This window comes from Nyctereutes procyonoides, unplaced genomic scaffold (genome assembly GCF_905146905.1).
Source record: "Nyctereutes procyonoides isolate TBG_1078 unplaced genomic scaffold, NYPRO_anot_genome, whole genome shotgun sequence".
Lineage (NCBI taxonomy): Eukaryota > Metazoa > Chordata > Mammalia > Carnivora > Canidae > Nyctereutes > Nyctereutes procyonoides.
This window is the reverse complement of record NW_026575046.1, coordinates 32,233,378-32,256,785: the sequence shown is the minus strand read 5'-3', so window position 1 is coordinate 32,256,785 and position 23,408 is coordinate 32,233,378. Positions and strand designations below refer to the sequence as shown.

Below are 23,408 nucleotides of genomic sequence, written 5' to 3'. Positions count from 1 at the left end.
CTGGAACTAGATTATTTCTGAGGTCTATCTCAGAACTAAGAAAAAGAGAACATTTTCTCTTAAAAATGAAGAAACTGAGGTCTACTAGCGTCAGGTGACCTGCTCAGGCCTATACAGAGCACACTACAGCCAGTGCTGGAACCCACTCATAGTTCAGCACTCCTTCCATCACTGAGAAGTAGCATTAGAAGTAGCGCTTTGAAGTAGATTCAGACTCACCTAGCTACTAGCCGTGTAAACTTGGTAAGATTCACCATCCGTGTGGTTCCTCATTAATGAAAGAAGATATAATGAGGGTCCCACCTTATGCTGCTGTGAGGATTCAGTGAGATAATGCAAGTATGGGACTCAAAACCTTGCTTTGCATATGGTAGATGCTCACTAACTGGTAGTTGTACCATACTGTCCCCCATCCCTTCTTTGAAACTTTCAGCTACAGAACACCAGATTTCTGATGATGTCTGCTAATCTTGGCTGAGCGTATCAACCAGATAGCAGACAGAGTTGGCTCAAACACAGGAGGTATCCAGATAATCAGCAGCATGCACTGGACAGTTGACTATAAAGCATAATTGAAAAGCTGAATACAATGAAGTCTAGAAATAATTCTTATTCTTTAACTTAACAGTATTTGCTTTTTTTTTTCCCCCAAGAAAAATAAAGCATTGAGCAAAAGGATTGAGAAGAGCTGACTGACCTGGGAGAAATATCACATCCTTGTTGCATGAATGCTCCCAGGGAGAACCACAGACTGTTGAATATCCCAAACTCATTGGATTGGTCACTGGTTGTCTGGTCCCGCCCTTCCTCAAACTCTTCACTGTGCCATTCATATGGGCTGAAGCGGCTGACCAGGAAAAGGACGACACTCACTCCAATGTAGGCAAAGACAATGCACATCCAGATTTCATAAGCCAAAGGATCGAGGAAGGAGAAAACCCCCGGCTTGGACTTCTGTGGCTTTTTTATCATGATGGAGATCCCCAAACTCATAAATGGCTTGGAGAAATCTATCACCTCTTCCCGGACCAAGGTGATAGTTAAAGGAGCTACGGCCACATCGGCTCTCTGCAAAAAAAAAAAAAAAAAAAAAAAAAAAGAAGAAGAAGAAATGCAGTTGAGCTCAGTAGCTCTGTGTTCTCTTTTTCTCTCTCCACTGAATATTCTTTTGCATCTTAAAGGATGTGAAAGTTGAAAAGAACCTTAGAAGTCTAATCCCTCCTACTCTCTATAAGGTATTTCTGACAAATGAATGATCAGCTCACTATCTTACAGGAGAAATTATCCCATTGTTTGACAGCCCTAACTGTTAAGGCAACTTCTTCACATTACTAGAGGGGGATGTTGTGATCTCTGTTGCTTCTACCTGCCCAGCAGCCATACCTCCTTCCTCCACTGAAAACTCACTCCTGCCCCACTCTTAGTCCTACTAGTTCAAATGGGGCTGATCACCTGGTTACATGGTGAAGCACATGACCTGGGTTTGGCTATCAGTTTATTTGGTTTCCCTGGTCAGAATAATTCATTCAAGAAATGACAAAGGATTGGGGCACCTGGGTGATTCAGTCAGTTAAGGGGCTGCCTTCAACTCAGGGCATGATCTCAGGGTCCTGGGATTGAGTCCTGCTTTGTGGTTGCTGCTCAGCAAGGAATCTGCTTCTCCCTCTGCCTGCTGCTCCCCCTGCCCATGCCTATGTGCATGTGTTCTTTCTGAAATAAATACATAAAATCTTTTTAAAAAATGGTATAGGACCCAAGCTAGTTTAATGAGCACTATCCCTGAGAGTCAGAGTGAGAGATGCAGAAACTGGTTCATAATATAATTAGGGCCATGCTAAATTCAGGGCTTACCGTGTACTCCTAGAAAGATGGGTTAATATTTTCTGTTTGTCCCCAGGACCATGAACCAACCCTTCTGTTTACCTAAGCCAGTTTGGACTGGGTTTCTTTTATCTGTAGCCAACATATCCCTGGCTAATAAGGTGGTAAAGGCATATTTAACTCAATGAACACTTATTGGGCACTTATTATGTGCAAGCCCTAGGCTGGAAGCTATAGGTGAGCTATGGTCCCTATACTCGGGGTATTACAAATTACTAGGAGAGGTTAGTATACATATCCATCCTCCCCCCTAGCCACCTACAAACAACTTCTCAGTCTGCAAAGTAGGCTGGATATGTGCTATCCAAGAAATACAAAATAATGGAGGAGAGAGACCAGAGACACAATAATTTTGGTTGAGGAGATTAGGGGCCACATCATAAAAGAGGTGACATATAATTTGGCATTGAAGGAGGGGTAGCATCTTGTTGGTCTGGCCATTCCAGAAGGAGAGAATCATGTAAGGGAGGGCAGAGAGGAGGAAAGGAGAGTTTCACAAGTATTTTTTAAGAAGACTTCTAAGGAATATATAGTTAGTTCACTTTTTAAAATTCAAATCTAGCATGTAGATAAACATAAAAAGGTTGCAAGAAATGCTCAGCCTTGGACATCCTGCGTGTGGAATCACCAGCCTTGCTCTTTGGTCTTCCTTCCCTCTCCCTAATGGCAGAAGCACTGACGTCTATACAATAAAAATCCATTGATCTGTTGGCCTAAGATCAAGAGATCCTAAAACCCAAGAAGGTTCCATGGACAGGTGCCACAACACTCATTTTTGAAACGAGAGACATGTCTGTGCAAGTCTGTTCCAGGTTGGCTTTCTCTCATTTTGCTGCATTACAGTCCAGATGTGAAGGTGGTGACAGATGCTGTGCAGATGAGGGCCCCACTCAGGTGCTGGCTGGTGTTGCATAGACAAGATTTCTTCTGGTTACTCTCATTGGCTGGGGTTTTTGAGAAGGTGCTTTAAGTGGAATAAAAAGCCTGGCTTCAGAATGACTTAAATTCTCACCTAGAGAAAGAAACTTTCCATAAAGCAATGTTGAATTGGGTGCAAATTTGATAGTAATTCTGTTTTTTCCCCCCTAACAACTACTGCGTAATCTTAATATATTATATATATATATTTTTTTCCCCAAAAACTTACAAGCTAGTGCAAGGGAAAGATATCTACTCTTTCCTCTGTAACCTAACATAGGTAGAAAGATAGAAAAGGAATGGAGGAGAAAAGTCATAAAGATGACTTGGAGGGACTACACAAGTTACAAGGGAGGTGAATGAAGACCAGCTTTGAAAGTGGTAACAAGAATTGAATGGATTTGTTTGCTGCCTCCCGACGTGAGTTAATGAAAGGAACGGCAGACTGGAAAAGATAGAAGCACATCATCTTAGTGCTTAGTTCATTCAGCAGTTCCAGGGAACATTATTTCTGGAAGGATGTCCATAAGTACAACATCGGGAAACATGAATTTAAACAGGTTACATTGGGGCAAGACTTCTTAGAACCTTTAAAAGAACACTATGCATTGAGAATTTCCAAGAGAGGTAAACAGATGTAGTTCTTCTAAAATTATCTGGCCGTGGATCCCTGAGCATCAAAAGAGATCAATGTGTGTAGGATACACACATAGTGCGAGATGTTACACTCAGTGACCTTACTTTATAAAGAAAAGTCTCAAGTCCAGAGAGGGAAAGGTGGTTTGTGCAAACTGGCAGTGTTTTAACCTGTTTGACATTGACTGAGAGGCCTGGGGAGTTGTTTCAAACACCTGAGGTTATTACTGGAGCTCTGCAGGATTGGTCAAAGGCAGAGCTCATCTGGGAAAGCACACCTGGCTGCTCTGCTCTGTAACTTGCTGGTCACATGGCCTTAGGTGAGTCCTAAGACAACCAAAGTTGTATTTTGGGATATCAAATTCCTCATTAAAAAAAAAAGGAGGTATAATAATTTTTGCTTTAACTATTTGATAGGATTTTTTTATTTTTATTTTTTTAAAGATTTTATTTATTCATGAGAGACATAGAGAGAGAGGCAGAGACACAGGCAGAGGGAGAAGCAGGCTCCATACAGGGAGCCCAATGTGGGACTCGATCCCGGACCCTGGATCACACCCTGAGCCAAAGGCAGATGCTCAACCGCTGAGCCACCCAGGTGTCCCTGATAGGATGGTTTTGTGAGGATCAAAAGAATTCAAATATGTGAGAATACTGTGAAGTGTAAGCATTCAGATGGTCAAAATTATTTATTTAAACTTCTTTGGACAATGACTCTCCAAGTTAATTATATGTCAGAATCACCTGGAGGGCTTTAAAAAACACAGGTGGCAGTTTCCGGATCTTAGAGTGATATTTGAGAATTTGCATTTCTAGTAAGTTCCTCAGTGATGCTAATGCCCCAGGTCCAGACATCACACTTTGAGAACCATTGACCTAGGAAAGCTCCAAACAAAATATGTGATGTCTAGAAGCAATCTAGAAAAAGAGTAAACAGTTTTGATGCTGTAGGTAAAAGCAAAATGTGAAGAAAACGATAAGGGATAGAGATCTACTCTGAGCCAGACACTGCATAGGTAAGCTCCCCATCCTAGCCCTGGGATAAGAGATTCACTTTCCCTATTTTTCAGGGGTTGAGTGACTTGTAGGAGTCTTGTAGCCAGTAGGTGGAGTTGGAACTCAAGTCCAGGTGTCTGCCTGCAAAACTCACACTCTCTCTGCTTCACCAAGACAGAAGACAAGCAGGGAAACCACCTGTGAATCAAGCACAAAGCCATATCCATGCAAGAAGCAGAAACTCCATTTGCAGTGTGTGGCCTCCGAGAATGCAGACACTATTGCTGTTCTCATTCCCATTTAACAGTGGCCTTACAGTCCAGTGCTCGGGATGATGTGATGACTATAGAGGCAGTAGGACCCAGCGTGTAGTCCGAAAGCCAGGCTGCATGTCATAGCTCTGCTTTTACTAGCTGTCCTTTGCCAAATGACCTACCCCCCACTGAGCTTCAGTGTCCTTATCTATAAAATGTGGAAAATAAATTATGTATTTATATCTTATGGGGTTGGAGGAGGCATAAGTGAAATGATGTGGGTATTTAGCATGTCACCTGGCACATACTACCTGTGAAAATGCCACTACTATAATTTTTGATAAGAACAAGAGGGAACAGAAGGATGATGAGAGACTTTGATTGGCTTAGTGATTTAAAAGACACAGAAAGAATAAATGTGGAGGCCTCCTAATGAGTTTTGTCTAACTTTTTAGTTGTTTGTGGCTGACAGATATTTCCTTAAACTTCTCTCTTCTTCCTCAGGGAACAGAAAAAGAAAGCCAGACCAAAAATCAAGGGAGAGTACTGAATTGGGCCCATCGTGGAGTCTTCAGAATATAGTTTGTACTGTGAAGAAGGACAGACCCCGAAGGAGAGGAGGGGATGGATGGGGAAGGACTGGTCCTGGGGCACCAGGGGTAAGTCCTGTTTCTCACAGTGAACCATCACGGACTGTTGGCTACTGGGGAGCTTGACATCAGGATGATTGTACCATTGTTCTGCCTGCATCACAGGCCTTTTGCTAAGAGAAATGCATTCCATGGGGTGAGGGAGAAGATGAATGCTGGTGGAGGTTCCCATGGAAACCAGCCTCCAGATGCAGCATTAACCATCCAGGTCTCTGACATCAGTGGAGCTTCCCAAAGTGAGAGAAAGTAGAAGGAGGAGAAAGGGTAGAAACACACCACCCTCCTCAATTCATTAACTATCTTTCCAGGTCATCTCAAAAGCCACTCTCCTGTGGAAGATTTTCCTTATCACCTCTCTTCTTTGAATTCCCTTTGTGTGGCCCTCAAGGCCATCATGACTCCTGTTGTCCAGATGTAGGACAATGAGATTTAACCTAAATGGTTGCTTCATCCTGACTGGAACTCAACATCAACCTGGGACTCAGCATATGCTTCTGCTCAGAGACCAGCCTGGAGTCTTCAATTTCTGCAAGTGAAGCTCTAGCTGTTCCTTTGCTGCAAGTGGTGGCTGACTTCTTATGTTGCCTTTTGTTGTTTTTCTACTCAAGTATCTTCATCATTTCCCAGCATCCACTGAATCAATCCACTCTTCCCCACGTCATTTCTTACTCAAATGTAGCCCTGACTACTCGATTTGAGCCCTCTGTAAAAATGACCAGTATTTTCTCACTCTTTCTTATTTCCATCACTAGAAATTCCTGGGCTGCCTTTCTCTCTATTTGAACATGGCCACTTTTCAGGTTCCATATCCCTCTTGAGGGCTAGACAAACTCATGTTAGCCTCTTGCCTGATCCTTGAACTATGCTATCTTTTACTATTCTCTCTTATTGTATTTCCTACCCCATAAAATGTTAAGATCTTTTGGGACAGGATCAGATCTTTTACTTCTCAGTGATTCCTTAAATACTTAAAGCAATTCAGGCATTCAGTGGCTTTTCAAAACTGCTTCAACTTACTGAAGATTTTATAGCAATTGTGCATGGTGTTATTTCAAGTGTAGTGAGTGATCTAGGGATAGAGAGATCTCCTATTACACAGATAACTATTATACAAGGTGGGGTAAGCCATAACAGGAGAAGAAACTAAATCCTACAAAGGAAGGCAAGAGCACTTATAAAGGAGAGTTCACAACTATTATGGGGAGAAAGAAGTGACACCTTGGTAAAAGCAATATTTGATACAGATTTTGGGGGAGGGACAAGACTTTGGGGGTGTTAAATATAAGGAAGCACTCTATAGAACAGAGTGACTTGGGGTAGTTTGGCAAAAGTAGAAGGTACAAGAGAGGGAATATTGGGGTGAGTGACTAAAAAGTTGGGTTGGATCTGTGATACATCTAACACCAGGGAAGAAATTTACGTGGAGGGGCCATAAATGACTTTGAGCAGGCAAGTGGCAACTCAGCAGTATGCCTTAGGAAAACTGCTTCTGAAGTTCAGCTATCACCTGTGTTAGATGATGATCAACTGATGGCACAAGTGTGAACTAAGTTTGGCAGAGGAAGCTGGGACAAGAAGCCTTGAACAAAGAATGTCTTAAGATAATGGATTCTGAACCCTCATCTTTTTGGCAGCAACAATACTAAGTTAAGGTGTCCCATAGGTATCTGTGGGCAGGGCCAGCCAACCACCAAATGATTTTTTGTCAAACCCTCTCTCTGCCCTCCAATTCCCCATCCTGGGGAGAACTTACTCCATAGACCAGTTCTCCCACCATGCCATTCCAAGCCTTGGTGTCAGGGTCACGGGCTCCATATTTTCCATCACTGACAATCTCAAGACGGTAGGAGTAGCCCACATGCTTGGCAATCTCTGCCGCCAGCTCTACACAGTAGCCCTCGTAGCGGTCATTGCCCTCAAACTGGTTGGCATTCTTCTTGAGCATCACATAAGGATCTTCCTGGTGGAGAAATGGGGGGGGGGAGAGAGAATGTGGGTTGTGGGTCTACTTATAGGTAAGGAGGACTTTGGCATGGCAGAGGAGGATTTCACCAATATTGGTTAACTTCAGAGAAGTCTCTACAAGTCCCTAAATCTACTTCCTGCATTTCTGGTCCATTACAAAATGTCTTGGCTTAAGGAAGCAAACTCTTAAAATATGAATATTTCATCATTGAGATATCTATTGGGCTCAGCTTTTTAAATTATGTTCCAGGAGCTCTTGTATTTTTTGGAGGTACCTCTAGAGGCACTATGTTGGGAAATTTGACTCTAAATAGTCTCCAGCTTTCTCATGGTCAATTACTGAAAATCACAGCAGCTCCACTTATACCTACTTTATAAAGTGGATATAAAGCAGCTAAAGTGCTGGGTTTTAGAAGATTTTCTTTGAAAATGGCTTTTTTTTGGTATATTTTTTTATTGGAGTTCGATTTGCCAATATACAGCGTATCATCCAGTGCTCATCCCGTCAAGTGCCCCCCTCAGTGCCCATCACCCAGTCACCCCATCCCCCTGCCCATCTCCCCTTCCACTACCCCTTGTTCGTTTCCCAGAGTTAGGAGTCTCTCATGTTCTGTCACAGTCTCTGATTTTTCCCACTCATTTTCTCTTCTTTCCCCTATGATCCCTTTCACTATTTTTTCTATTCCCCATATGAGTGAAACCATATAATGTTTGTCCTTTTCCAATTGACTTACTTTACTCAGCATAGTACCCTCCAGTTCCAACCACGTCGAAGCAAATGGCTTCTACTGAAAGAGTGTAAAGTCTGAGAACCACCATAATTTAGTTCAGTATTATATTTTATATTTGGGAAAACTATGGCTCAAAGGAAAGTATGTGATTTACCCAAGGATACAAAGTGAAATAATTCCAGAACCAGAGTGAAAACAGCATCTCTGGCTTGTTTTTTCTACTCCCTCTTTCTAATTATGGCACAGTTTTGGTGAGAAGAGTGACTAACTTTTGCTCCTGGGAAAACCTTTGTGTTGGTCTAGCTTGTATCCCAGATAACCTCAATGAAGGACTGAGTACTCACTAGGATTGTAGTGACGATATATGTCCTATTCTGGACACTTGAATTGTCCCCCCCGGCTTGAGCATCAGTGGCTGCAGGGACAAACTTATCATCTTCATTCCAGTAACCGATCTGTTAAGGAGAGGAAGGTGATGACATAAGGTAAGCCAGGCTCCCCAGGACTGGCCTACTGTGGACCATCCAGCCAACATCAGACAAAAAAACAAGGGCCTCATCATCACACCATACAATACCACACATGCCAGGCTCTAAAATACTGGTATATAAAAACAACGAGAGGTAAAATGCTCTCCAAGTCCTCCCAGCCCCTCCCCTATGAATATCCTCACCATGATGGGCTGAGTCTGGAAATTGCCCCCTTTAAGGGGGGTGTGCGTAATGTTAAAGCAGCTAAACCATTTTGTACTATGCAAGCCAGGGATGTGGAAATCAAATTCCCTACAGTTGTTCACAAACCCCTTTTTCCTCCATGCGTATTTACCCTTCTCTTCTTGAGGTTATTCTGAATGGTAGTTGGAATCATATGATTTAAAAATTACATTCCTTTTGCTTTCTTTTTAGACTAACTGTATTTTTCCATCTAGATTTAACTTCCTCAGTGATGGTTATTTTATCTTTTATCATTTATTTCCCCTATTTTCAATTATAAACTATTATAATACTGAGGATATATTAGTGCCTAAAATACTGGCTGAAAACATTATTTTTTTTTACATCAGTAGTTTATTTATACTGGCTTATTTTCCAAGGTCTTTCAGCAAATATTTATTGGATCCCTATTGTGCGCAAAGCTCTGAGCTAAAACTCTGGTAATATTGTATGGTGGGTTGAGAGAAATACAGAAGTCTAAGAGGTAGTCCTTGCTCTTAGAAGTCCCCCAGCCTACTTGGAAAGAGATGACACATGCAATACATGAGATCATGAAGGATGCACAGGTTGGGCCCAAGCCTTTTAGGCTGGAGAAACTTGAACATATGCCAAGATATAAAGGCAGGAATCTGCCCAGATACATAAGTTCAATGGCTCCTGGGCAGAAGATAGAGTTAGCTCAACAGGGCAGTGGGCACATGGGTCTGAGTAGGAGATGGATTCAAATGCCAGGCTAAACGCTATACACTTTGTCCTGAAGGCAACAGGGAGTCATGGAAGGTTTAGGAAGAGCAGAATGGCATGGCTAATACACACACATTCACAAACACACAGTTCTGTCTCTGTCTCTATTTATTGTTGTGTTTTGTTATTCTGCCGGTTGTAGACATAGGATCAAAAGGGAAAGAGAACTGGAAGCTCATATGCAGAGGGAGGAGCAGGCCTTCCTCCAGCCAGAACTTAGCTCAGGCTTCCAAAGCTGAGACACATGCCAGTGGTAAACAACACTAGCACTGTCACCTTGATGTGTTTCCCTGTTCCCTCAGTTGGAAAGAAGCAATTCTCTGTGATCTTACTGCCATTAACAGCAATGATGATAATTGCCAACACTGATTATGTTCTTGCTATGTCAGATACTGAGTGTTTTGAAGTTTTTGTACCATTTCATTTGGCTTAGGGGGTTTGTAACTTACTCAAAGAGATGTACCTGGAAGGTGGCTATGCTATTCTTGGTATGAGGGGACTCGGGTCGGGGCTGAGAATCATCTTAGTTAACATTTAGTGAGTGCTTACTGGGTTTCAGGCATTCTCCTAAGTGTTTTTTATGTTTTAACTTCTTCCATCCTCACAAAAAACCTATGAAGTGGGTACATGGAGCCAGAATATTAATCAGGAAGGTTGCCTGCAGGGCCATGCCCTATGTGCTCTGGTAAGCTGCCTGCCCACCCCTGAAGGCCTTAAGTAGGTCTCCACTGGGGACCATCTCCATCTCTCCACCATGCTGCAGGCTCCTGGTGGAAAAAGCCAGAGGTCTATTCCTTCTAGGATACCTTTCTTTGTTCAGCATAGTCTTTCACAGAGAAGCAGTTCAAGAAATGTTTGTTAAGACAATGTGTGCCTCTGACATGGAGACAGTAGACTGTGTCAATGGTGAGACAGTTCAGAGGCCTCTCAGGACACTGGGTCAAGATCTACCATCAGTGCACATGCACAATGTTGTCTTTTAGTCAATATGGAAGGAGATCTTTCTAATGACACAAGAACCAGAAACTTAGATTTCCAGAATGTCAGAGCTGAAAGGAAGAGGCATGAAGAATCATTTCTTTGAACCCTTTCCATTTATAGAGAGGGACCAGGGCACTCGTGCAAAGCCAGGATGCAGTCTAGCCTCCCTCACTTTGCTAGGCCAGGGCTCCTTGGAACCCTGGGGACATCTGTGGGAACCTTTCCCCACTTTCATGGGAGGTGGGTGAGGGGTCTGGAAGTTGGTGGGAAGCTCTAGGTTCCTCATTCCTCTTTCAAAACAGTCAGCTCTGCTTTTTCGCATATTGGGATTCCCTTTTACAAGGAACTTTCAGGCTGAAAAATTTTAAAACCACTATAGCAGTATATCATGATGCAAGTTTTTAAAAAATTTCCAAAGCACTTTCATAACATTTAACTCTTTTGCTCTTTAGGCCATTCAGATAGCAGACAGGCTTGGAATTATTTTCTCTCCTCTATAGATGGGATAACTGAGGTTTGGGGAAGTCAAATGATCTAATTTATACAGACTATATAGCAGATTAGTGGCAGGTTAAAAGCCAGGTTAGATTATTTAATATAATCAATACAAACTTGGAAGGAGGTCTGGTAAATGTCATGTCCCCCCCCCCCAAAGATGGTGATGATAAGGGGTTTTCATTCCCTTTCCCTTTTCCTTCTTTTCCATCCTCCCCTACTTTCCTCCCTCCCTTCCTTCCTTTGTACCCTCCCTCCCTCCCTGCCTTCCTTCTTCACAATTAGCCCCAGGTTTAGGCGCTCCTACTCAAACCACCAATATAGAGCAGGTTGCCTCCTTTGATAGGCAACTAATTTCTCTAAAACCTACAGTATGTTATTAGGTATGATTTTTTAAAGTGGGTCTTGATAGTCAAGAGGTTGATCTCCGGCCTAGACAGACCTGGTTTAAAAGGTAGAGTTTCTTAATTACTAATTTTACCTTTCTTTTTTAAAGATTTTATTTATTTATTCATGACACACACACACACACACACACACACACACACACACACACACACTAAAAGGCAGAGACATAGGCAGAGGGAGAAGCAGGCTCCATGCAGGGAGCCTGATGTGGGACTCGATGCCAGGACTCCAGGATCACACCCTGGGCCAAAGGCAGGCAGTTAATCGTTGAGCCACCCAGGGATCCCCAGTTACCTGACCTTAGTGGGCCTTAGTTCCTGCTCTATAGAATGGATACATCAAAAGTACCTGAGTATCTGATACAGTATGTCTGTCTCTTGGGGCTGCTGAGGATTAAATGAACTAATGGATGTACAACAATGAGTATAGTGTGTGGCTCAAGTTGTCAGTAAACTAAAAAATGATTTCAGGAGGGTATGTCTTAGTTGAAGACTAACAGATTTCTGTGGTATAAGACATTTCAGGATTAATTAACTATTAAAATTGTCAGTTTCCAAAAGAAGTATACAGCATTTCTCAAATTCATCTGGCAAAGTAACCCTCTTTACATACAGAATGCCCTAGGGGAAGCACTCCACAAACCACAAAATATTGCTCTAAAATCCTAGGTTATTATGATAAAAGAAGGGGAAAAAGCAAGATAAATCTGCGTAAACCCGATTTATATGGCTTAGAGACTTTAATTTCAAAGATAGTGGTCCTTCAAAGCTAGTATCATGGCACTAGTGTTAAATTGGGATCTATAAAAGTGATTATATAGCTTAGCTTATATATAGTTTCCTTGATATCAAAAACTAGAGGAATAGTTAAATGTTGCAAACAAGTTTATTTTATGCCTAACCCTTTTGTAGGGAAATAAAACAATATCACCAGTCAGAAGAGCAGGGTGACACCAAAACCCAGCTTGCACCTCATGTAAGCTAGCAGGCTGAGAAATCTGGTTCCACAGTTCAATGAAAAGAAAGTTGGCAAAGATTTTTGAAGAGACACTGCACTTCAGAGATGAGAGCAAATTTCCCTTTCTTAGAGAAATGGGTTGAATTATTATACAGCACTTTGATTTTCTACTGAGGATATGCAGGACCTTTGATTCTATCTGAAAGTAAATCAGAGCTAGTGGTTGGGTAAAGAATGGAGCCCACTATTCAGGAGAGGATTTAAACAATTCTATCAGTGAGAGGTCTTCTCCTGGGGCCAGTTATAATTTTTGATCTTCTGTTTCCATGTACCTCTAAAGATTCTTTGAATGTAGGAAATGAGTCTAGATGTCAGATCAGATATTTTTAAAGTGAATGAAGTCTAAGAATGAGATGATTATAGAACAGTAAATTCAACTGATCTACTTTGCACAGTTAGCAAGTCATTTTTACACATCTGTATCTCCCAGCTGCCCCTACAGCCACAGCCTGGGACCTCCAAAAATGAGACCTGTTATAATACATTCTTAAAAAGTAAGCTGCCTATTATGGCCAAGACAACTAAATGACCAGCAAGGATTCTTGTTCTGTTTCCCTAGCGTACAGGTGTTGATAGCAAGTGGCTCCCTAGCCAGCAATTACAATTCCCAGTCTACCTGGCATCTAGGTGGGCCGGTAAGATTGGGTTCTGGCCAGTGGACTGCTGCAGAAGTGATGTACATCTCTCCTAGCCTGGCTCCCCGAAATCTCTGAGGCAGTTTCTTCCTCATTTGTTAGCAAGATATTGAGAGCAGACAGTGGAACCTCTGAAATCCTGAATCTTAACCAGAGCCCTCATCCCAAAAACTAATCATCAGATGTATAAGAATTAAACGTCTATTGCATTAAGAGCTAAGAATTCAGAGTTGATCTGTCACAGCACTTAGGGTTATCTTAACTAACACACTTAAAGAATTAGTTTATGCATGACTTTGAATTCTGCTTTGAGTTCTGTGTTATTTCAAATTTGGCAGCATTTTTGTTTAATATTGGCTAGCAGATCTATGGAAATATAGGCCAGAAGAGTATGCACTCTGGTTGCTTAGCAACGTCCAATAAGCTGTCCACTCATTTAGTAAATAACCACTTATTTGCATGTGCTTACTATGCGTCAATATATTGTAGGCACTGAGGACATAATAAATAACACAACAATGGTCCCTGCTTTTAGACAGCTGACATTTTAGTGGCAGGGAGTTGGAGAAGAGGGGAAGAAAGACTATATCTATCCAAACCAGTAGTCAGCAAACTACCTGTAAAGAAGCGGACAGTGAATGTTTTAGGCTCTGTGGGACATAGAGTCTTTGCTGTAACTCCTCATCTCTGCTGCTGTCGTGCAGAAGCAGTGAGAGACATTATCTAAACAAATGGGTGTGGCTGTGTTCCAAGGAAACTTTATTTATGGATACTGAAATTTTATTTTGTAAAATTTCACGTATCATAAAATAGTCCTCTTTTGATTTGTTTCAACCATTTAAAAATGTAAAAACTATTAGCTCATGGGTTATAAAAAAGAAGGCAGCAGGCTGCATTTGGTGTATAGGCTGAAGTTTGTCAACCCTGATCTAGATCAATAAACCAACAAGAATATATCAGAAGGGCTAAGCATTAAGAAAGAAATAGAGATGGGCCAGATGGGCGAGGGCCACTTTAGATAGCTGGGTCAGGGGCAGTCTCTCCAAAGTGACTTCATTTGAGCCAAGACCTGAACCACAGGGAGAGACAGTGCAGGAAACTGCAGTGATAGAGAACACCAGGTAAAGGGATAGAAAGATGTCAGGGTAGCTGCGAAGTGATGAGCTAGAGAAAAAGGAGCAAGAGCCCGTGCCAGAGGGAGGCGGCATCTAGGGTTCTGAAGGTCAAGGTGAGGGGTTATATGTACTCACAACAGGAAGCCAGTGGAAAGTTTTAAGCAGAGGAGAAATAGAATCTGATGCAAATTTGAACATTTTTGCCAGTTCTTGTGGTGGGAAATGGCCTTGTAGAAGAGTAAGGACATAGACAGCAGGACTAGTGACAGGTCAGGAGGCTCCTGAATGTGTCCAGGCAGGTGTGGAGGTGGCCTGGGCTCCAGGGCCAGCAGTGGAAATAGAGAGAGGTGGTTGGGTTGGAGTGATGTCTTAAGAGGATTTGGCATGTCCAAAGTTGGGTAGCAAGGATTTACAGAAAAACTTCGGAAGATCCTACGGAATGGGAAGGCTGTGAATTCTTTGGGACTGTAGGTTACTTTTGACAACAACAGGACTTTGTGTCACTTTAATTTGCTTTCCTGCCCAGACTTTCCTCTGCAGTTACACAGAGGGTTAGAACCAGGGATAAGAAACTTGTGGCAGGGCAGGGGGACTCAAGTTAGGTTGCAATGAGAAGTAATTGCTTGCAGTCAGATTAGAAGATATCCATAGGACCAATGACGATGGTAAAGATGGTTAAATTCACAGTGCTGGTCCTTTGATGAAAGGAGAATTTCCCCTACATTTCTCCCTTGGCAGCCATTTATCAGAATTTGTGATCTTACCTGAATTTGACGAGGTATTTTAGATCTCAGATAGAGATCTCTAAATCAGCACCCCTGGTGAACGAGGTTTCCTGAGGATTTGGCTTTAACAAAGCCAATGCCAATTCTGGGATCTGAAGCTGCGAAATGTATGATGGATGGATGCTTGGAAGTGTGCACATTTCAGTGGCATGTCAGATTGGCCCCAGATACCTGTAGGGCATGTTGGCACATCAGTGCCAAGGATATAGGCCAGAAGATCAGGAGAGTGTCCCCAAGGCCCCAGATCAAGAAGCAGCAGCTCCTCTTTATTACATCTATCAGGTAAGGCCACGTAATGTTCACTGATACGAACACAAATAGGTCACTCTTGAATCTAAGAAATTACTTTGCTAGGAGGCTGATTGAGTAAAAGGCCTGAAGCCACAGATGTGGAGGAATTGATTTTCTCAAAGTCAGATTCCCTGTAAACAAAGGATGCTTGAGCCCAGAGCCTAAGCAAGAATTTAGTCATTGGAAAGTAAGTTGAAAAACAGCCTCAGGATCTGAAAAATAAAGCACAGCCATTTGCTCATGGATTTTAAGGTTATTCTGTTATTTCTGTTTGGTGGTTTATCCATTCCATGGTCTTGCACAGCCTGATTCACTCAAACTCAAGGCTGACCAAAAACAAACAAACAAACAAGCCAAAAATCCCTGTGGCCCAAAGAAAGAAGTTTAAACAAACAAAGCAAACATGAGCTGAATGATGTCCCCTACATGTCAGGTGCTATTTTCCTGAATCCCTCACTGTAAGTAGAGGGGGCAAGAGGCAGTTTCCTTTCATTCTGATAGCAACACTGTGAAGGTGAGGATATTATTCCTCTTTTGGAGGAGATGATATAACTGAGTTCCAGGGAGGCTAAATAACCTGTTCCAGGTCATGTGCCTAGTAAAGAGCAAAGCAGAGACTTAAATCCTGGCCTCTCTGCCTCCAAACCTAAGCTCATAACCCTTTTGCCTGTGTTTCTCATCAAACTACCTAGAACACCATGAGCCTCCTTGCTGGGGGAGCAGGTTTTTTAAAATGTGCACACTCCTGAGCCTCATCTCTGTTCTCTAAAAGCAGAGCGTCCAGCGGTTGGGACCCAGGAATCTATACTTTTAATGACCTCCAGTGAATAGACAAATTCTATTTTTCTATTAGAAGAATTTTCTTTTTCTATTTTCTATTAGAAGAATTCTTCTATTCACTGAAGTTTGAGAACCACTAATCTTGCTACAGTACCTTCTCCTGAGAATTCTTGTTGAAGTGTAAGTCTTGAGGAGCTGAGGGGTCTCCCCACAGTCTCTGGTAAGTTGTAGGGTCAGCACAAAGTGCTGAGACTCCTGTTCCCAGGAAGAGTGATTGGGGGAGTTCACACCAATAGGCAGTTGGTCAGCTGAGGAAGGTCCCTAACCCCATTTGCACCAAGGAAGCTGGAGTCCAGCCAGGAGAGGGACGATATAACTGGAGGGGTGAGGCTGACTAAGATGTCACGTGCATTAGTGTTCAAGGCATCAGTGCAGAGAGGAATTAGGGGTTGCACAGCCCAGCACCTCTCACTCATTTTAAAGACCCAGAGAAGTTAAGGCCACCTTTCTGGGTGGTGACAGAGCCAGGGTAGTAGTCTCTGCCTTCTACTCATCCTTATCTCATCACCATTATATCTAGCCTACTGGTCACATGTAGAGAAGAATCTGGCTTTATTTTCAACCACTTCATTACCCTGCAGGGAAAAGAACTGGATAAACATCCATGTTTTAATTCTGACAATCACACAACTGCTCATATATTGTATACATGTGCCAATTTTGTCCACCAGAAAATAGCAATACTTTTTCCCCCCTGAAGGCAATAGGCCATTCTGAGAATTCTGAGGGAAAGCCCAGGTCTATTCATGGTCAACAATTTTCTATGTAGGAGCAACTTGCTTGCCTGCTCAAGGCCTTACACAAAAGAACTACTTTTATGTTTTCATGTATACTGCAGGGGGTGACACCACCCCTTCTCTGCATCTGAAAGGAAGATGGTCTGGGAAGGAGGTCACATAACTGGTGTCCCTTCTAAGGGCAGCAAAATACTCTGAGCTCTCCGTTCCCCACCACCAGTCATTGGAAATGTTCCAATTATGTCGCTTGAGCCACTCAGCTGTGGCAGTGGCTGCAGCAAGACGAATGTGGCCTGGAGAGTCATAGGGCCCAAATTAAGGTCCCCATTTATTCATAGCTCACTTGAGACCTTAGGCAGCTTGTTGGGCTGGCCTGCCTCAGTTAATCCATCTAGAAAAGGAGAACTATATCATGAAGCTGGTGTTCTTTACAACCACACCAAAGGACAAAATGCTTTGAAAAAGATAAACAATTCATCCCAGTGTTTTCAGACTTTAGTCACATGCCACCTCCTTGACATTGACCATACCTGTCAGTAACCACTCACACAGGTGACATTCACTGAACCACGATCAGGTGCCAGTACATACATGATATGTCTCCATTTTATAGATGTGGAAATTGAGGATTTATAAGAGCTATGTAACCTAGCTGATGTCTTTTCCAGTGTGGTAGTCAGAAGAACAGGGGAAAACAGAAATGAACTCAGACTTGGATTATTTCTGGATGAGCATTGCTTGCAGTAGATTCCCCACAAGGTACACAGCCTGCTAATATCTTGATTTTAGCCCAGTGAGAACTAAGTAAGACTTGTGACCTATGATATATTTGTGTTGTTTCAGCCACTGTTTGAGATAATTAGTTACAGCAGCAATAGGAAAATAGGAAAATAATACAGCCTTGGGGGAATGGGATGTGGTAAGATAAGACTATGACATGGAGGGTGGGGTTCCAGAAAAGAGAGAAAAGTATCTGGGTTTATGGGAAGTGGGGACAGAGAGCATAAGCAGAGCTGTCTGGTAGAACTTTCTGTGATGAGGGAAATGGTCTCCATCTGTGCTGTCTCCTTGGCTACTAACCACATGGGGCTCTTGAGCACTAACCACATGGCTAGTCCAACTGAGGGACCAATTTTTCAATTTTGATTAACTAAAAATTAAATTTAAATAGCTGTGCATGGCTAGTAGCAACCGTATTTGACATCACTGATATAGACAGCATTAAGTTTGAGTGATTAGACCCAACTTTCAATGTGCAGGCCCAGCACTTAATACTTCTGCACACATGAGGTCATTCAATCCTCTCAATGAGCCCATTGAGGTTGGCAGCTCCAATGGGGTTGGCATTATTTGAGGCCATTTAATCCTCTCAATGAGCCCCATTGGGGTTGGCATTATTTAAGTGATCCTCATTTACCAGAAGAGAAAATGAAGCACAAAGAACCTGAATAACTTGTCCAGAATCATGGACTGGTAAGTGTGATGCCAGGATTGAGTTCCAGGATTCCAGAGCTAACACTCTGGTCCATGGCACTCTACTAACCTTCTACCATACTATGCCATGCCTCTCACCACTCATCATGCCACCATAAGGAATAAAGTGTATAATGGAGGCCATGGACAGAAAAATAGAGGCTGCCATGAGGCCTAACAACAGAGACCATGGAAGGCTTCCCTAGAGAGTGACATTTACTCTCAGTGTTAAGGTGGTGAAGGAATTGGCTAAGAAAAAGAGGGGAATGCACACACATATTTTTCACTCCTTCCATAGGAGAAATGGGGTAGATGTGACCAAGTGTGGATCAGGAGAAAATGGCTTAACTTCATCAATAATCATCATTCTCAATTTCTTCAGAATCCTTCAGGGACAGCAGTAGCATTTCATGCACATCTATTACTTTATATTTTCAAAGTATTTTCCCATCCTTTGGATCTTCACTATCACCCTGCAATAAAGGTAGATATTTTTTTTATCTCTATTTTGCAGATGGGTGAGTTAATTCACAGAGAACTAGCCCAAAGTCCTGGCTAGTTAGTGGCAGAACTGAGTCTAGAATCCTTGTTGCCTGAGTCTCTTCAAAGAGATTCAGTCCAGGAAAGATGGGCTCACAAAGCCCTGCACTCTGTCCCTCTCCTCTGCTCAGCTCTAACTTCCCTGTGGAATGGAAGCAAAGGTGGCCTTTACCTTTCGGATGCCATCATGCTTCATTTCAATCACATGAAGGGTGTAGTTGGTCCGGCGTCCCTTCTCATTAAACTGCACGTTTCCTGTCAAGCCTTCAAACCGCACCTGGAAAGGAAAGCCAAGTAGTGAATCATGAACTCAGAAGTCCCACTTCCATTTTGTTTACTTTTGCTGCTGAAGCAAAAATCCAGAACCTGAGAAGCTTACATAGGATGAGGTTTTGGAACAACATAGCTACTAAAAAACCTCGCTACTCCCTTGCCCATAGCAGACATTGCCATCAGAACACAGTTCTATTTCTTACCAAACAGATTCACCCTCAAAACCTTTTTCATCTGTTGCCTGAGGCAAACAGTAACAATGGATCCATGTAGATTCTGATAAGAAATCTCTGCACCATCCCTAATAGAACACCCCTTATCATGACCATACTGTCAGAACACCCCTTATCATGAGGTGGCACAGGCCGTCAGACACATGCCTTTAGTGGAGAAAGAGAAGGAGGTCTATAAAGGACAGAGAATAGTGTGTGCCATCCCTGGTGAGTCAGGAGAAGCCAGCCTTAAAATGCCTCAGGATGCCTGAATATGGTTTCTTAGTTCCCTTGTGAAGCTGGGGAATAAAATTTGTGGGAATCTGAAGACCTGGAACTGGGAGATCTGAATTTGACCCTAAGAAGCTCAGTGACCTTGGATGATTCACCTCTCTAAACCTCTGGTTTCCAAAATTCCAGGCCTATCTAGATGACACAGCAAATGAGAAAGTGCTGTGAAAATTTTAAAATACCCAAGGAGAACCCTCCATGTTAAGACCAGAGCATGCAGGGCTTTAAACAAGCCTCATCTGGTTTAAACAAAATTTCTCTATTCAATCACAAATATGCTGTATGGGATTTCTTTCCCACAAATGAGTTAGATCAAACTTTCATGGCCTCATATCTTCAATATCATATAAAAGATCAAGTGGCCAACATGTGGGATTCAAGAGCTTTAGTCAAATCTGCTACTCTGGAGGTGACCAATAAAAACTCACCCAAGTCCACCCTCCAGTTAAGGATGAGTCTAGCTATATGTCATGTGCTCAGGTACAAGAAAGCACATTCTCTAATGGTGACCCACCATGTGTTCTCAGATCAGTCTGGCTTAAGGCCAGTCAGGTGAGTGTCTACCTGTAACTCAATAGTAACCCGGCTCCGTAACCCGACACCATTTATTTCCCCCCTTCAAATAGCTTAAAGGGAAGACTTATAGGGTTTTATCTCTTTCTGACAGTGACCAGCTCCTGTGTCCTCAGAAGATTTAAGAATAGTTGGGGTGTGTGTGTTTTTGAGAGAAGGAGTGGAGGAGTGAAAGAGAGAGAGACAAGGAGGGACAGAAGGAGTGAGGGAGACTGACTGCTCTGAGGATGACCCTCTCATCACCTTCTGGTGTGAAGTCTCAGTGGGGAGGTCATGACAGGCCCAGAGCGCTGAACAAATTATACAACAAGCTCTTCACTCTCTCAGATGAAATATGGAAAAATCCTTACTCTGGAAAAGTCTAGGCTGGCTTTGCTTTTCAGAGAGAAAACAAAGCATGTCCTCCTAGGAAGAATAAGAGGAAGGGAGCCATTCTAATCCATTTGCAACTTTACCTTCTCACTTTCATTGTCTCTTGCCCATCTCTGGCTTTCCCATTGATTCGAGTTCTAAGTACTGGTTTATCTAACTCATCTGGGAACACAGACTGAGACACATGTTCAGATGACCGATTTTCCCAAACAGAAGGAGGGGTGTCGTAAATGATGCAAATAGGCATCTGTCCTTTGGCCCTGGTCTCACATATCATATCGATTATTAGTATGGCACTTTAGTATAAATTGTGTAATACTTCTATGACTCAGTTTCCTCATTTGTTTAATGGGACCATTTAAGAGTCAATTATGCCTTAAGGTTGTTTTAAGGATTAAAAGAGATATTTTATGATTGATGCTGGCCCCATGGTGAGTATTCAACAAAGGCCAGCTGTTATTTTTATTGTTAGTAATAGTGTCGATAATAACTACCACCATTTGCCAAGTGTTTCATGTTTATAAAGCACTCTCATGCATATTCATCTCCATATACAGGAACCCCTAAGGTATGCCATTTAGAGAAGATCTTCCCTTACGTGGGAGAAACCAAATCTCTGGCAGGTAAACTGATTTGCTCTAGACTTAAGACTTCTCAATGTTAAAGGCAGGCCTAAAATCCAGGGCTTCTGATATATTCCAGTATCTTCACTGATAATGCCAAGTGACCTCTCAAACAGGGGACAATGCTACCTTGCTAGGCTATGAGTGGGTGACACAGAAATGTGCACAGCAGGATGGTCTACATGCCTACTACTGCCACCCACTGTTGCTGGGCATATCCCCCACCATGCTTTGTTAATGCCTAACTATGAGGCCATGGCTGTGAGCAGGTCACCGAGCCTCTCTCTGTTCTTGGTTTCCTCCTCAAAGAATGGACATGCTTCGTGTATTGCCTGGGACATGAACATTCCATGTGAAGTGTACATTATTTGAATGGTGAGGATGATGAGGATGGCTACTACGATGACTCTGGGGTAGCACGGTAGGTAAGGTATGGATGAGTAAGATGACTTTAGCATTGAAGCCTTGAGTCTGCTAAATTGTTATTTCAGAGTAGGGGACTCCCTCAGCACAAATGAAGATCTCGTCACTGTCATTTTTTCAAGACTTTTTTGATTCCCAAAAAAATCATTAGCAAAATTTTAGGTCTCCTACCTGGAGGGACTTGCAATGTGACATGTTTTCATAGGAAGATGTTTATTTTTTTTCCCCATAGGAAGATGTTTATTTGACGTTCACAGAAACCCATTAAGGAGCAAGAATAGCAGTTATTTTGCCCATTTTACAGATAGGATTATTGAGACTTAGAGCTTATGGCACTTGGGTTCAGGATTCACAGTGAGTCATGAGAGATCTGGGGCAGCTGTCAGCTCTTATTCTCTAGTTGGAGAAGCCAAGACTTACACATACTTAAATAAATTGGAAAGGAGATGTCCCAGAATCACCCTTCTATGATGGCAGAGCAAGGAGAGGTCAAGAGAATGGCTCAGCCCCAAACCATTTATGTGGACAGTGTGGACTCATAGTCAGAAGCAGCAGCTTCTCAGAAACATCCACTCTGGGCAAATCAGGAAACTGCTGTCCTATCCATCAGGGCTGAATTTCTTGGCCCTCATCCTTACCATCACCCATCTGAGGAAGACTGGGGTCAGACTGAGTTTACTCTTAGTTCTTGTTTCCTGGAACTCCTGTTGCCATCCTGGCTCCTGCCAGCTCCCTCTGTGAAAAATAGAGGATTAGCTGTGGGTTCCTGCAAATGGTATTGTGTGCCAGCTCAGAGTCAGCCACCAATGAGATGCTAAAGCACAACTTTTCTTTCCTGCTTTGTACAGGACAGTGCCGGGTGGTGTTTCCACTATTTGAGGCATCAACACTGCAGCCTTCTCCACCTCCTATTCCTGGGGGAGGCAGAAGAGATGCTCCAGACCCAGGGCTTCTGTAACCTCTTTGTGGCTGCCTTCAGGTGGATCCATCCTCATGGTCCTTCCTCCTGAGGGCCTGCTGGTTATGGGAGGTCAGGGCCTGTGGACTAGGTCCCCAGTGGACCGCATTCTGTTTATTGTGGCTAGGGCAGGTCTCAGGACTCTTTTGAGTTCCTACTTTCCCATGTACACAATGGGAAGAATAACTTGGCTTTAACCATCTCATTTAGTTGCCTCAATATTCAAAGAAGCTTATTCTTTCTCTTTCTTTTTTCTTTCTTTCTTTTGTTCATTCTTTCATTCTTCTTTTTCTTTCTCTCTTTCTTTTTCTTTCCTTTCTGTCCTTCCTTCCTTCCTTCCTTCCTTCCTTCCTTCCTTCCTTCCTTCCTTCCTTCCTTCCTATCTTTTAACTTTTGAATCTTGTGACAAGCCAATGAGGCAGGCAGTATTAAGAGTATTATGTACATTTAGGAGCTGAAGAAATCAATACCAGAAAAGTTAAGAAGTTAGTCCAAGATATTTGAGTTAGGGCTTGGTGGAGCCATGATGAGAACCCAACTTTTCTCCTCCTAACTCCCTAACAGTTAAACATGATGCCCACAAGCCCACGCTTGTACCCTGACTCTAGTCTCCTGCTGGATATCATTTACATCTCTATCCACACCCTCCAAAACCCTATTCACACTTTGTTTGAATTTATCCTTCCTTTAAAGCTTTCATGACTATCCATCTCAATTGGCTTGAGACAGTTCCAATCCACATCTCTTATTATGGATAAATTGATAATAGCTTTCTCTTTAATTTGTAAGTGTCCCAGTTTGGACGCTGAATTGTATGGTCACTTTATTTATTTATTTATTTATTTATTTATTTATTTATTTATTTATTTATTTATTTT

At 42.5% G+C, this 23,408-nt stretch overlaps 1 protein-coding gene across 2 annotated transcripts in view; it reads right to left on the bottom strand.

The window, feature by feature from the left end:
- The window catches only part of GRIA1 (glutamate ionotropic receptor AMPA type subunit 1), a 301,513-nt gene that overhangs the window by 89,186 nt on the left and 188,919 nt on the right, over positions 1-23,408 (bottom strand). For both annotated transcript variants that reach the window (XM_055325538.1, XM_055325539.1), the window contains exons 8-11: positions 18,978-19,082; positions 8,376-8,486; positions 7,089-7,295; positions 698-1,068 (exon numbers count right to left, since the gene is read on the bottom strand). In XM_055325538.1, coding sequence (XP_055181513.1) covers positions 698-1,068; positions 7,089-7,295; positions 8,376-8,486; positions 18,978-19,082 — 794 coding nt within the window. The remainder of the gene's footprint in view (positions 1-697; positions 1,069-7,088; positions 7,296-8,375; positions 8,487-18,977; positions 19,083-23,408) is intronic.